The 13,135-nt window shown below is 39.7% G+C and overlaps 1 protein-coding gene across 23 annotated transcripts in view; it reads left to right on the forward strand.

The window, feature by feature from the left end:
* Sorbs1 (sorbin and SH3 domain containing 1) overlaps positions 1-13,135 on the forward strand; it is a 231,918-nt gene that overhangs the window by 171,628 nt on the left and 47,155 nt on the right. For 8 of the 23 annotated variants that reach the window (XM_071611061.1, XM_071611072.1, XM_071611065.1 and 5 more), the window contains one exon: positions 11,807-11,856. In XM_071611061.1, the coding sequence (XP_071467162.1) occupies positions 11,807-11,856 (50 nt within the window). Of the gene's footprint in view, positions 1-2,990; positions 3,075-7,172; positions 7,239-7,803; positions 7,906-11,806; positions 11,857-13,135 lie in introns of all 23 variants that reach the window. The other 15 variants (XM_071611075.1, XM_071611055.1, XM_071611059.1 and 12 more) reach the window with 4 other exon arrangements.

Genomic DNA, 13,135 nt, shown 5'->3' on the forward strand with positions numbered 1-13,135 from the left:
TCTATTTCTTCCCTTCTGGACTTGGAATTGGAAATCTACTCGTTGGTCCCTGTTTTGTCACAAATGACCTTATTCAGGCTTTGTTCCTTTATAGTTTCCTCTGAAGTCCCTTACAGAGCATGAGCTCAATTTAACAAATACATAGAACAATTCCTACATGCTAAACTTTGGGTTAAATGTTGTGGTCCCTGCTGTCACAGGTATAAAATACAAGGACATACATTTCAAATAATAGTTACAGACATGACATATTTGAAGCATAAAACAAGGGGATTTCCCCAGCTTGATTTCTTCCCAGTTCACCCTTATTTTGGCATTTCAAGTTAGTTACTAGCCCTGCGTAGTCTTATCTGCAAACTCTGTGGATCTGTCCCCTCTCATTCAGAGTATGAGATGTGGAATGTAGTATAGAAAACAGAATGCTGGACCAGAAATTGGAAGATGTAAGTTCTGGGCTCCAGTTCTGGCTCTGCTGTGTCTTTGGGCAAATCACTTGACCTTCTTGAACTTCAGTGTTTTCATCTGTAAATAGAAATATTATGTAGCCTGTCAGATTTAGTGAAATATTGAGCAAGATGGTCAAATGGGATAATATAGACACAGACCAATGAATATTATCAAGGGCTGTGCAAATGAACATATGAACAAATATGAACAAATGTCCAGATGATTTATTTAATTAAAATTTTAAGCTGGTCTCTGGCTCCTGTTCAAGCAGCAAAACTGTCTTTGAATAGTTGACATTTTCCTGGCAAGCCACTCGTCCTTTCCAAGAATCTTATCAAGCTGGGAAAAAATAGCCAGCAAAGAACATAGCCTGGCATTATGGAGTGTGCTCTGCCTGATGGGACAAGGTTCCTTCTCTGCACCCTGAAGGATGTTTTCTACTGATGTGTTCCTTACTTGGATCTACAGCTGAGTTATACTTGAAAATTGCAGGTGTTCGTGCTATATGGTATCACCTTTGTACCTCTATCTCTAGGCAGCACCTCAGGACAGAGGTTTAGAACTGCAGGATCAGGACCCGAGTTGTCTGACCTGCCTTCTGATTCTGTTCTCAACCCAGCATTAACCTCATCTATACGGCAATCTGCAGACAGCATTCAGGAATATAATGGGTTAATTCTTTCAGGACTGTGAATACCAAAACTTTCAGGCAGTTTCCTGAAAGAATTGGTACATTTTATTGAAAAACAAAAAAATCCTAACCTCCCAGAGAGCAGTTTATAAAGTAGGATTTGTAAAAATAATAAACACTAAATAGGTCTCATGAAACCCCATTATATTAGGATCTAGCATGTCTCAGTGTCTAAACTGTTATTCCTAAATGGTTGTGTCTTTTTAGGCACTATGCCTCATTTCACTAAATATATACAGAATCCATTTATTACAGGCAGGGCTGGCCTTCCCCTTCAAGACTGGAGCTTTAGGTCCCTACAGACAACAGTAGGAGGTTTATCTGTATACAAGGGTCAGACCTTGTGTTTCAGTATTTATTTCCCTGTGATTTCAACTTAGTTTAATTTCATTTAAAGAAAGGCGCTGTGCCATATATTCATATCTTCCTTTACCTATAAACGGGAAGTGCAGTAATGGTGCAGATTCTCCTAGGGTTCTGGGAAGAAGGGGCTGGTAAAGATCACCAAGACAGTTTGCAGCCTTTTCTACAAGCTGCAAAAGGGCTGATAACTGATTTGTTGAGGAAAGCACGTCCAGGAAGCACTGCATTGTGATGGTAGTTGAAGACCTGTCCATGGTGCATGATAGCTCTCTTCAGCTCGTAGCCTGGAGGTAGTTAAGTTTCTTGTATGGTGTTTTCAGAAAATACATACATTTTATATTTCCAATTGTAGAAAATCATCGTACTCTTATTTATGATTATCAAAGTTTTTTTTAAAAAAACCTACGTATATGAGTTTAATTCAGCCATGAACCTCAAACACTTTTGTCTGATGTGAATGCATCTCCAGGGTATGAAGGAGGAAACCTGATTCTTTCTAGATATTCATTTTCCAACTGATTATTTTCAGAAGTTTATTTTACTCCCCTGAGTAAGGTACCAGCCCTTTGTACATATTTGATTAAACATTAAAGCCAAAAAGTCAGATTACCAGTCTATGTGATACCTTTCAGAGTTATATGAAATGAGAAATCTTATTTTTTGTAACATAACCCAGAAGTTTTCTTCCCCCTGTTCTGTTATCTGTCTTGTCTGGCTTTTCCCTCACTTAATTTTTTTCTAGTTCTTTAACATTTATTTGTTAGAACACAAAGTATATTCTGTCTGTACTCATCTCCCACAGATGCTTGTTTAAAATGTTTTTTCACTTGTGTTCTCTGTTCTTACTTATGTCATCTTCCACTTTGCTGTGTACAGGACATGGTTTCTCACCTGTTCATGTGCCATTAAAGATGCAGTATTAACCAATTGGCTTTTATAAAGTGTCAGTATTTTCGTTTATTTTGAAAACCTCAAGGCAACCTTACAAATAAGCACTAAAACTGTACTAGCCCATAAAAACTGTTTGCTCTACTCAACTGGCATAAATGCTCAATGTTTGGTGTGCTCACCAGTTTATTTGTTCATAACTAATAGTTCTTTGCAAGAGGAAATAGGGGCTTTCTTTTTCTCCCACAGTATTGAGAATTATTGAGGAATACTGCTATGCCCACATTCAGATTTCTTGTGAGGAGCTAAAGTGTGGTGCAGAGTTCGCCATCTCTAGTCCATTTGCCTCTGCTGTAGGACTGAGAATGAGTCACATGCTTCTCCCTACCTCAATTTCCCTGTTTTCATAAACACGTCCTCTCCCTCCTGTTTTAGCTCCCTGATTTTGCTGATGTCAGTAAAAAATGGACCATTGCTGCTGTTGAATGCAGCTGATGGAAATCCCTGGAAATCACTGCATCTCTACTGGCCTGTTCCTATGTAATCTTTGCATAATGTTATCCTTCTCTTTCTTCCATTTCCCTATCACCAACCCCTATAGAGTCGGGATATAAGCCCAGAAGAGATAGATTTAAAGAATGAGCCTTGGTATAAATTCTTTTCGGAGTTGGAGTTTGGGAAACCGGTAAGTTTAATAGCTTCAGTGGTTCTACACCTTTTTAAATAATGCTGTTGATGCATTGTTGCTGCTAAAGGATCAGATCCATGTGTGAGGAATTCAGAAAGTGGGGAGCAGTCAAGTAGGTTGTCAATAGTGGGATTGTCTTGTCTTATTACAACCTCTAAGTTTTCCTTACTTTACTTCACCAAGAGAGGACAGTGAGCTCTGGAAGAATACCTTACCAGAATATCCCAAAGAGCACAACTAAACCATTGCTTCTTCTGGGACCTCCCCATTGACACCAACTATCACAAGCTTTGTGGATGGCGTTCTTTCTGCCAATGGTTCACTGCCTTGCCTAAAGTCTGTATGGCATGCTGAAGACAAACAGGGAAATGTGTTACATGACAGGATGGCCAGCATGATTGCTGCCTCAAGTAACATTTTTCCAAGCACCTAGGTGAGGCAAGTGCCTGAATGGATCACAAAAAAAAAAAAAAAAAAAAAAAAGTTATTTTTTTCCTCTGTGGGTGTAGCTATAAATGCAGCCCTAGCCCCATGATAGGCAACTTCTAAGAAAAAAATTTTATAAGTTAGAATAATATTTTCCAACATTTGGAATCGAGGTTAGAAATTCTAGCAAATGTAGGGTTCAGACTAATATCTTGCAGCTTCCCATATGACAACTCTAAATTGGCTTTTGTACAAATTGACCTTGATACTTAAAGAAGGGTTTTCTTAGCCCTGCACACAAAGGAATATCAGACAGAAGGGATAATCGAGCTCATCCATCCACTCGAGATGACTAGACATTGCCTTTAAAACTCTGCTTACTATAAAACCTTAATTATTACAGATTCAAAAAGAATTTGTGGGTGGAGGAGATAGCATAAGAAAACATTTTATTAGGTTTTGTATGAGATTTAAGCCGTGAAATCCAGCTTTTGAATAAAGGTGGATTAGGATGATAGTTTTATTTGCAGCCAGGAATTAACTTAATCGTTCAGTAAAAGATTAAATTCTGTTGTGTCTTTCTTAATAGAAAGAAGTTAAACTGGTACTCTAAGATTGACAATTTGATTTAGCAATGCTGAGCTTTCTTTAGAAGTTCAGATTCATGAGTTGGGAGAACCTGGCTTGCAACATCCTACTTGTAGGAACAGGTGTTCTCTTCTTCTGGTCCCTCACAGTGGCTGCTTAGCCATCCTCCATGAAGAGGGCCACCTAGAAACAGTGGAGAGGGAAGCATCCAGCCTAAACTGCCCCTCTTTTCCTCTCCCCTCCCCAAAGCTTTGAGGAGGGGACACCTCATTTCTTCTCCTCTCTCTCCCTTTTTTCTCTGCCACCATTTAAACATCAAGTCTACTCAAGAAATCTTTTCCACATTCAAATGTATAACAGTATCCTGACCCTTTTCCTTTTCTTCTTTTTCTTAAAACCTGCTCAATTATTGCACAAAAAAGCTTCTTTTGATATTCAGATAGTTCTTCCTCTTCCCCCCAAAAAACACCACGATTGATATATGTAACAATAATATGCTACTTTGATTCAGGAAAGCAAAAGCTATTTACATTAAGTTTAATAAAGTTTCCATGCGATTGTTTTTGAAATTCCTTTCAGAAGCCAAAAATTTCTAGCCATCTTCTCTGTCAAATAATTGAACTAGTTTTTATCTGAAATGTAAGCTTTTAGGAAAAAATCATGACTTTTTTTCCCTAGTTAATTGTGATTGGTTTATGTTTCTAAATCATTGTAAACAATCTATCATTACATACAATATTTGTTGGCAACAATAGACAACATTGCTTTCCCAGCATACATTCAATAAGCTGGGAATAGCTTGGTAAGTTAACACGGACTCTAGGGGAAACTGATCTGAGAACTGTACAACCATCTCAAACCAATACTGAGAACACAATCCATTTGTTTATTGGGACCTTCCTATAACTTGTATTCCTATTGCTTTAAACACCCTTCATTATTTAGACTTAGAGATACTTTCAAAATGGCCTCTTCTCCGAAGCCACACACATTCCTTGCACCGACTTCCTAATCCTAATGGGACTGCTCCCTTCTGTGTAGGTCTTACTTTAAAAGATAATAACACTTTTGAAGACTTGCCAAAATAACCTAATCAATGCCCATATCCTGAGGAACTGCATTGAGATAAACAGTTCCTTAATGGCTTGAGGCACCTAAGAGTGGGCTTATTATCAAGTTGAACCAACAGATTTGGGAAGACAGTATGACAGGGAGAAATTTTTTCTTTGTCTTTCTGCCTCAGCCACTATGGACCACAAAGGAGTAAGAGACATAAAATGGTGTAAATCTTGGGAGTTACTTTGGAAATTTTTCTAAACATTCAGAAGCAGATGAAATAGAAACTCCTACCAAATCACATAAATTACCATTCCTACCTTTTTTTTTTTTTTAATTGTTGTTTGCACCAGCATGAATTCACTTCCCCTAAGTTAAGCCCACCAGAAATTTGGCACTAGACTTTTACCTTGAACTCTTCCTCAACTACTTCACTTAAAGCCACTTAAAATGAATTTAGCAAGATTCAGACTATAACAACTTTTAGCTCAACAAGTTATCACACAGCAGCAAATAATTCAAGATTACAGGGACCATTTTGGGGATGGCTATTTAAAACCAATTTAATTTGTAAATACTATCTTGGTTTTTTGTTTACTGTTTTTTTTTATGATAAAGAAATAAGTAGGGGTAACATGTAACTATAAAAAGACTACTTCCCAGATAAACAGTCCAAATGTATTAAGTGCTAAAGATAAACACTATTGTTAATATCATTTAACTTTACAAAACGCAGAATATACATATACAGAGATGACATTACTGATCTGTTGCCATCAGTGGTGAATGTATTTTGGATCACTTTTCTTTTGCAGATTCATTACAGAGAACCTGAATATCAGCTTTTCCTTCTCCTTTCTCCTCTAACTTCTACAGAAATTGACATGATTTTCATCCACAACTCAAGGCCACATTTCTCAACACAAACCAGTTGGAATGTTTCCAAAGATTGTTTATAATGAAAGTTGCATAAAATTGTGGGAGCTCAGTAATGAGATGTTTCTCATCTCCTCAGAGGTCCTTGTCTAAGAGATTTCAAGTAGGCAAGAACAAGAAAGTCCAGGGGGCAGGAGAGAAGCCCCAGAGTTAGAGAGAGGCTGAGGCAGGAGGAACAGAAGTTCAAAGCCAGCCTTAGCAACTTAGTGAGATCCTACCTCAAAAACAAACAAACAAACAAAACAAAAAAGAAAGAAAGAAAGAAAGAAAGGGATGTTGCTTTGGAACTTCTGACTATCCTGTGCTCCAAACCCTTCCATTGTTAAATCTACAACAACCACCCAGAAGATTTCCATCTTAGGGATGCAGCTTTTAATTCTAACATGAAGGGTTAAGTAGAAAATAAAAATAAAAATAACCTTACCAGTCTACTGTTTGAATTCTAAGTTTAAACTCTCTAAGGAGGATGGAACTGTGTCTTTACTGACAACAATATCTTTAAAGTCTAGTTAAACTATAAAAGGAGAATTAAAAACCACCACTATGAATTTGTCTAGTGTACCATTTCTGCCTATTTTGTATGAAGGTTTTATTGCTACAAACTACAGGAAACACATATAGTTCATTTTACCCTCCATTAGTCAAACATCTAGATTCACATATTTGTTAACATATAATGAATTATTTTTTTTTACAGTAGGGAAGAATGTTTCAAAAATGTATAATATCCAGTGTTAGTTTGGAAAGAACAAGGGGGGATTTGAAAGTTTCTGATTTGGTTCAAATTTGTGTTAATGCTTTTTTGGTTTTTCCCTTTCCTTTTTGTAAGTTTTCAATACTTAGAAGCTAATGCTGATTTGCTCTGGAGACACAGTCGTTAAAAACACACTTCCTAGTTAGTGATTCCAGGTCCTCCCTGGGGCAGGCAGCCTCAAGTCCTCAGGCAGAGTCCCCAGCCCTTTGCTTTGAGTTGGCCTCTCTATGTTGGTACAGTTTTCCCAGTGTGCCCCTCCTTGTTTGAGCCAGCCTCCATGTTTGTCTTTATGTCTTTATGCTCATTTCTTCATTTCCTCCTCTGCTTCCCGTCAGCCTCCCAAAAAGATATGGGATTATACTCCTGGAGACTGCTCTATCCTTCCTAGAGAGGATAGAAAGGTAATTCCGCTGTGCCTCCTCCGTGGACTGTGTGTGTGCTCTCTAGCCTTGGTTAGTGTGAGTGTTGTGGGTTTGTTTTCTTTTCTTAAATCATTTTTTTTCTTTTTTGTTTTTTGTTTAACTTGATACTTTTTTTTTAACTTGGTGATAAAACTATTTAACAAAGTCTCTAAGACATATACTAATGTTTAGAGGTTTTTAAAAACAATTACTTATTCTTCTGACATACGGTATGTGCCACAGTCACTTAGTCTGAAAAGATAGAAAGTAGGCTTTTTTCTTAAAGGTAGGGTTTTTTTTTTTTTTTGTGGTATTGGTAGTTCTCGTTAGCAAGTAGAATAGACTTTTGAAGCTCTGATACTTCAGGATTTCTGTTGTACATGCCTAATGTTGCATTCTCTGTTTTCATGTCTTTAATTTCTAATGAGCTCTTATGATTAACTCATGCCATCTGGGCCTTATTAAAGTATAACACTAAAAACTTCATTTTCAAACTTAACCTTCCATTCTGTCCCCTTTTGTCTAAACTAAAACATTCTTTCCCATCTTTTCTTTCTTGAACCAGACTAATCTAGAAAAAGATCTCAACCTCTGCCAAACAGAGTTAGAGGCAGATTTAGAAAAAATGGAGACGATAAATAGAACACCCAGTGCAGACCTGCCACAGGTATTTCCCGGTTTTTCTCATGCTGTCGGTTCCTTTTCAAACTCTGCTTTGTTTTCCTCTCTGTTCTATGGTTTCTGATGTAGTTGAGGTGACAGACGGTGATGCTGGTTATTTTAAGCTGCATGGCTTTTTGATTCCTGTTTGAGACCCCACCCCACTGCCAATTTTTTGTTTGGATTCCTTTTGAGCTTGGCATCTCCCTTAAAGGGCATTTTTCAAATATGCGCAGAGTGGCTGGTGATTTAAACTTGCTCCCCCGCTCCCCGCCACAGCCTTACCATTCTTTTTCTTTGCTTTTTAGAGGGTGACCCTTTTAAGTTCCTTTCCTTTGCCTCTGTTTAGCTTCTCTGAATTTTCAGGGAGTTATTTTTTTCAGGCAAGTTCTTTGTCTTTTTTTGTTGCCCTGGGAGATACCAACCTCAGAGGTCATTTTCAAAAACATAGCAGAAGTCATTTGAGTGCCTTTTCTGTTTAAGTCCCTGTCAAAGCTGTAGTATTTATATTTTAAAGCTCATAAAGTTCTCAATGAAAAAGTGCACTTCAGAAGTCAGACAGCCTAGCCATAAACAAGTATTGGAGACCAAACCTGCATCAATATTTTTAAAGGGAGCTTTGTCAAAATGTCATTTATTAATAGGTAGGGGAGAGAGCCAGGTGTGGTGGTGCATGCCTGTAAACCCAGTGGCTTGGGAGGCTGAGGCAGGAGGAACAGAAGTTCAGAGCCAGTCTTAGCAACTTAGTGAGAACCTGTCTCAAAAAAAAAAAAAAGAAAGAAAGAAAGAAAAATGGCTAGGGATGTTGCTCAGTGGTTAGTACCCCTGTGTACAATCTCTGGTCCAAAAAATAAGTAAATAAATAAAATAAAAGTAGGGGAAAGAGAACCAGTTCAGGTTAATGGGTTTCTGAGGACAAACCAAATTTTTGCAGAACTGTCCCCAGGACTCCCTGGCAAAATTAAGGCAAGTCTTAGAGGAAAAGCTAACTTTAGAGAAAGTTAAAAGGAATGTGGACACTGCCAAAGAGGCCAAGAAGGTCCCTGGACTATGGCAGGAAAAGTGGAAAGCACTAACAGATCCATGTTATATGGAAGCAGAACTAGGACAAAAAGGGTTGGACCACCAACACGAGGGGTGTGAACAGTGATGTGGATGTTGGAAACTCAAACCAGAAAAAGGATGGAGTAATCAGGGGATTATGGTAGCAACCACTGTGGGTTCAATCCCTGGTAAGAGCATCCAGTGTCCAAAGTCAGTGAGCTGCAGGATAGGCAGGGCAGTTAGATTCAGAGATCCAGAGACACAGAAGGATGAGGAAGCAGCATAGCCAGTAGTTAGGCCCAGGCCCTCCCTTAAAACTTGAAAGAGGTATAAGAAGTGAGTCACCATGCACACAATTGAGGCAGATGGGTGATTGGGATTGGGGGAAGCTGGGCAAGGAGGAACCTGGTGTAGTTACTGTTGGATTGAAACTTCCAGTGGGGTGCAGACCATAGCAAGTTCTGGAATAAGAACTGTGGTGTCAGGTAAGTCCTGATGTGGGCTAGGATACAGGATGGGAGGTCTGTGATAGGTTGGCCAAGAATGAATCAGGAGGCACTTTTCAAAGTAGTCCAAAATAATGTAAGCTTCCGTAAGCCATGCAAGGATGGGAGGCAGCTAGAGAGCCCCTGATCTAACTGCTACCTTCCTGAGGGCAGAGCATGTTTCCAGCACTCAGAACTTAAAGAAGTGTCTGGTGCCTCTGTGAATCATCTTTACACTGGTTCAATTGACTGATGCCTGTTATTGGTGTGAATATGTGTGGGACGTTGCTGGTGGAGTCCTGCTCCGACACAAGAAGAGAGCCTTTGCCTTCAGGAACTTGACAGTTCAGTTACACTCGTAAGTAAAAGATAGCGGTGTCTGCTAAGAGTTAAATGAACGGCATGGGCTCTGAGGGCCCCAGAGAGAAGTCTTATGGGAAATCAGGAAGACTTCTCAGAGGAGTTAGCCAAGATCCAAAAGGGTGAATGGAACTTAAGCACATGGCAAATAGAGGATGTCCATTAGAAGCACTGGGAAAGCATTGTAAAGATCACAGAAGCACAATAATTAAGGGATAGGACAAGATCTTTTGGAATGAGAATTTTAGGGTAAAAATAGTAGGAGGTAGGTTTGGGAAAGAGTCTTGACCCTGGATTGTAGAGGTGCAGAGAATATGGCTAAGGAGATGATGAATTTTGCCCTCAAATCAGTGATGTACTTCTGGAAGTATTTTAGGGAGACTAATGGCATTGCTCTAGAGAGGATGAATTGAGGGAGAGGACACTGGAGTCTCAGAGGTGAGTAAGTTGTGGCTGTAGTCCAGGCAGGCAGTGAAGAGAGCCCTTACAGAGGGCTGGGAGATGGGAGAGAGATCACCCAGGAAATTGCAGTGGGACATTTTACCTAATTGGTGTGAGGGACAAAGAACTGGGAGAAGAGAGAGAGAGAGAGACATCTGTAAAGGAAGTATGAGAATGACCCAAGTGCTTCAGAGAGTCCCAAAACATGGACTCCCAGGAAAGGTCAGTGGAATTGATAACTAAGAAATTAGTCAAGACTTTGAAGGGCGCTGGCTGAGTAGCTGTTGGGAGTTAGATATTTGCCAATGATGAGGGAATCCGGCGGAAGTGCAGCACTGATTGAGAAGATGTAATCATAGAAGGAAGGAAGGGAGTGGGATGTTCCCTGAGGATGTCACAGTGATGGAGACTAGGGCAAGGTCTTCCAAGGTGGAAGAGCAGAATGGAACAGATGCCGAGAGGTAGGAGATTCAAGATGGAGAGAGGAAGGTCAGTGAGACCAGGGTAGCCAGAGGGCTGGAGGATGAATGTGGAGGTAAGAGTTGGTGCTTTCTCATCCTGGACAGAGATGCCCTCAAAGATGAAAGGTGGGTGTTTTGGCAAGCAGAAGGCAGGGTGAGTGAGCCTCCATGAAGGCCTCCTACTCTGTGCCATCTCCTTTCCCTCTTCCACAGTCTCTCCCTTTTCTTTCTCTTTCTCTCCTGTCCCTAAATGTCTCTTCTCCAGATAGCTTGTTTTCTTTAAAATGATTATTATTATTTTAAATAGGAGTATTAATTTTTTTAAATAGGAGTATTTTAAATAGGAGTATTAATTTTTACATTGGTTTATTGGAAAATAAATATATTGAGCCCTTCACATTTTTCTCTCCAAGACAACAAAAGAGACCCTAACCTACACACTTATGTTGCTTTCTCTCTGCATGTAGCTCTTGGTGATTTTCTTCTTTTGTGTGGTGGCCTGTAGTTTCATAAAGCATTCCCTGAAATGGTCATTAGTAGGTTTTTGTGAAATTATGTTTTTCCCCATTTCCACACTTTTCAATCTGCAGCCATAAACAAATTATCTGAATACAGTGTGGTCTTTCAAAATGCATTTTTGTGTGCATTCTGTATCTAAAGTGTTGCATTACCCTCTCTCTGGATGTGGTACCTCGGGTGCATGAAGGGATCTGCAGTGAGCACAGCAGGGGAGTCTGAGGGCTGGGGAAACGCTGGTGAAGGGTGTGCTGTTGCATATTGGCCCAGAGGAGGACCATTGCCTGGTGGACCTGCAACTGAAGACAATTAAGTCAGGAGGCCATCTCCTGACTCACCCAGAGAGCTGTGGCTGTATCAACTGGAAGGAAAAGTCTAGAGCATGGAGAACCCCTGTGCCCTGAAAGCTTCCTCTCCAAGAAGAGCACCACCCTTCACCAGCACCAGAAACCTTTGCATCCAGGCCCCTTGGCTCCTAGAGATTTTTGTCTAAATTAGGAAAGGAAAGTGGCTTCTATCTTTCCCCCTTAGCTTGAAATCTCTGAGACAAAATAAATCATCTACAGATTATTATTCTTTTTTTTTTTTTTTGCATTTGCAGAGCTCAGCAGTCAGCCCCTCTCTGGACATCTCCCCAGAGCCTCCTGGATAGTAAGTAGTCACTCCTCATGTTTTGGACCCAGTGTGTTATATTTGTGTCCATCTAATGGCTTCAAATGATGTACAGTTTGATGTCCAGTAGAAATCTAATTATAGTGTTCAAGTTATTCTTTTGTTTTCTCCTTCTCTTCCTAATTAATTTCGTGATGACTCATACTACCTTTAATAAGCTTTTCTTCATGTTGATGTTTTAACTTTTAGAATGTGAAGTTATTTGTCTTTGTTTAGAATCCGTTCTCCTTTATAAATTCTTGGGAAGGGGTATGTGGCTGCAAGGGAGTGATCCTGCTGGGATAGCTCGTGAGGTTGGGTCCTCAATCTAGATCTTCCATGAGGAACTTGGAGCCAGGAAGGGGCCAACTTAAACTTGAGTCTCACATTATGTGGGACCACCCCAATAGATTCTTAGAACTCTGCATCCTCTACTCAGTTCTTCATGGGGTAACCATCAGCCTCCTGTCCATCTCCCCCAAACCATTATAAGTCCTCTACCAGATTGTCCTCCTCTGAACTCAGTTATGAAGTTATCAGCCCAGCTGAGGGTTTTCAGTGCTTTTACCCCCACTGCATTAGATAGATGGTAAATGGCAAACATTCTAGCTTGTTAATAGGTACTAACTGAGCCTCCTATGTCCAATCTCATGATAGTACCTTGTGTGGCTCTTATTTCTGCTGCCATATACCTGAATTATATTTTATAAATATAAGAGTTAATGATGCATAAGGGCCTTAAGGACAAGGCCCTCCATCTCCATTGGTGCCTGACACACCCAATAAATTGGGGAAAGGAGCTGGTTCTGGTAGGAGCATTTCCTTGTCTTTACACCATTATATCTGCAGACTGTTCTTTGGAATATGAAAAGAAGGAACAGCACAGCACAACCATTACCTGTTCCATTTGGGTTGGTAAAGCCACAATGAGCAAAATTGCTGTTTATAGACTTTTTTTTATAAGTATTATAGTCATTTGAGTGTGTCCTGCCTACCATGCCAATGCAGGTACTAGGCTAGAGGAGTTTCATTTGAAAGTTGGCTGGGACTTGGGTATTTCAGTGGGAAGATGGAAAAACTTTAATCCTTTTAGAATAGTGCTCAAAAGCTCTAACAAGAATAACTTGGATCCATTATGTTAATTTTTCTTCTATAAATATGTGTGCTTCACGATTAATATATCCCAGAGTATAAGAAAAAATTGAGAAGGTATATTAAGATAGCAGCTGGAAGGAAAGTTACTTGCCTTCGTGGAGAGTTCCCACCTTGGCTTCAGAAG

The sequence above is a fragment of the Marmota flaviventris genome, chromosome 4 (assembly GCF_047511675.1).
Source record: "Marmota flaviventris isolate mMarFla1 chromosome 4, mMarFla1.hap1, whole genome shotgun sequence".
Classification (NCBI taxonomy): domain Eukaryota; kingdom Metazoa; phylum Chordata; class Mammalia; order Rodentia; family Sciuridae; genus Marmota; species Marmota flaviventris.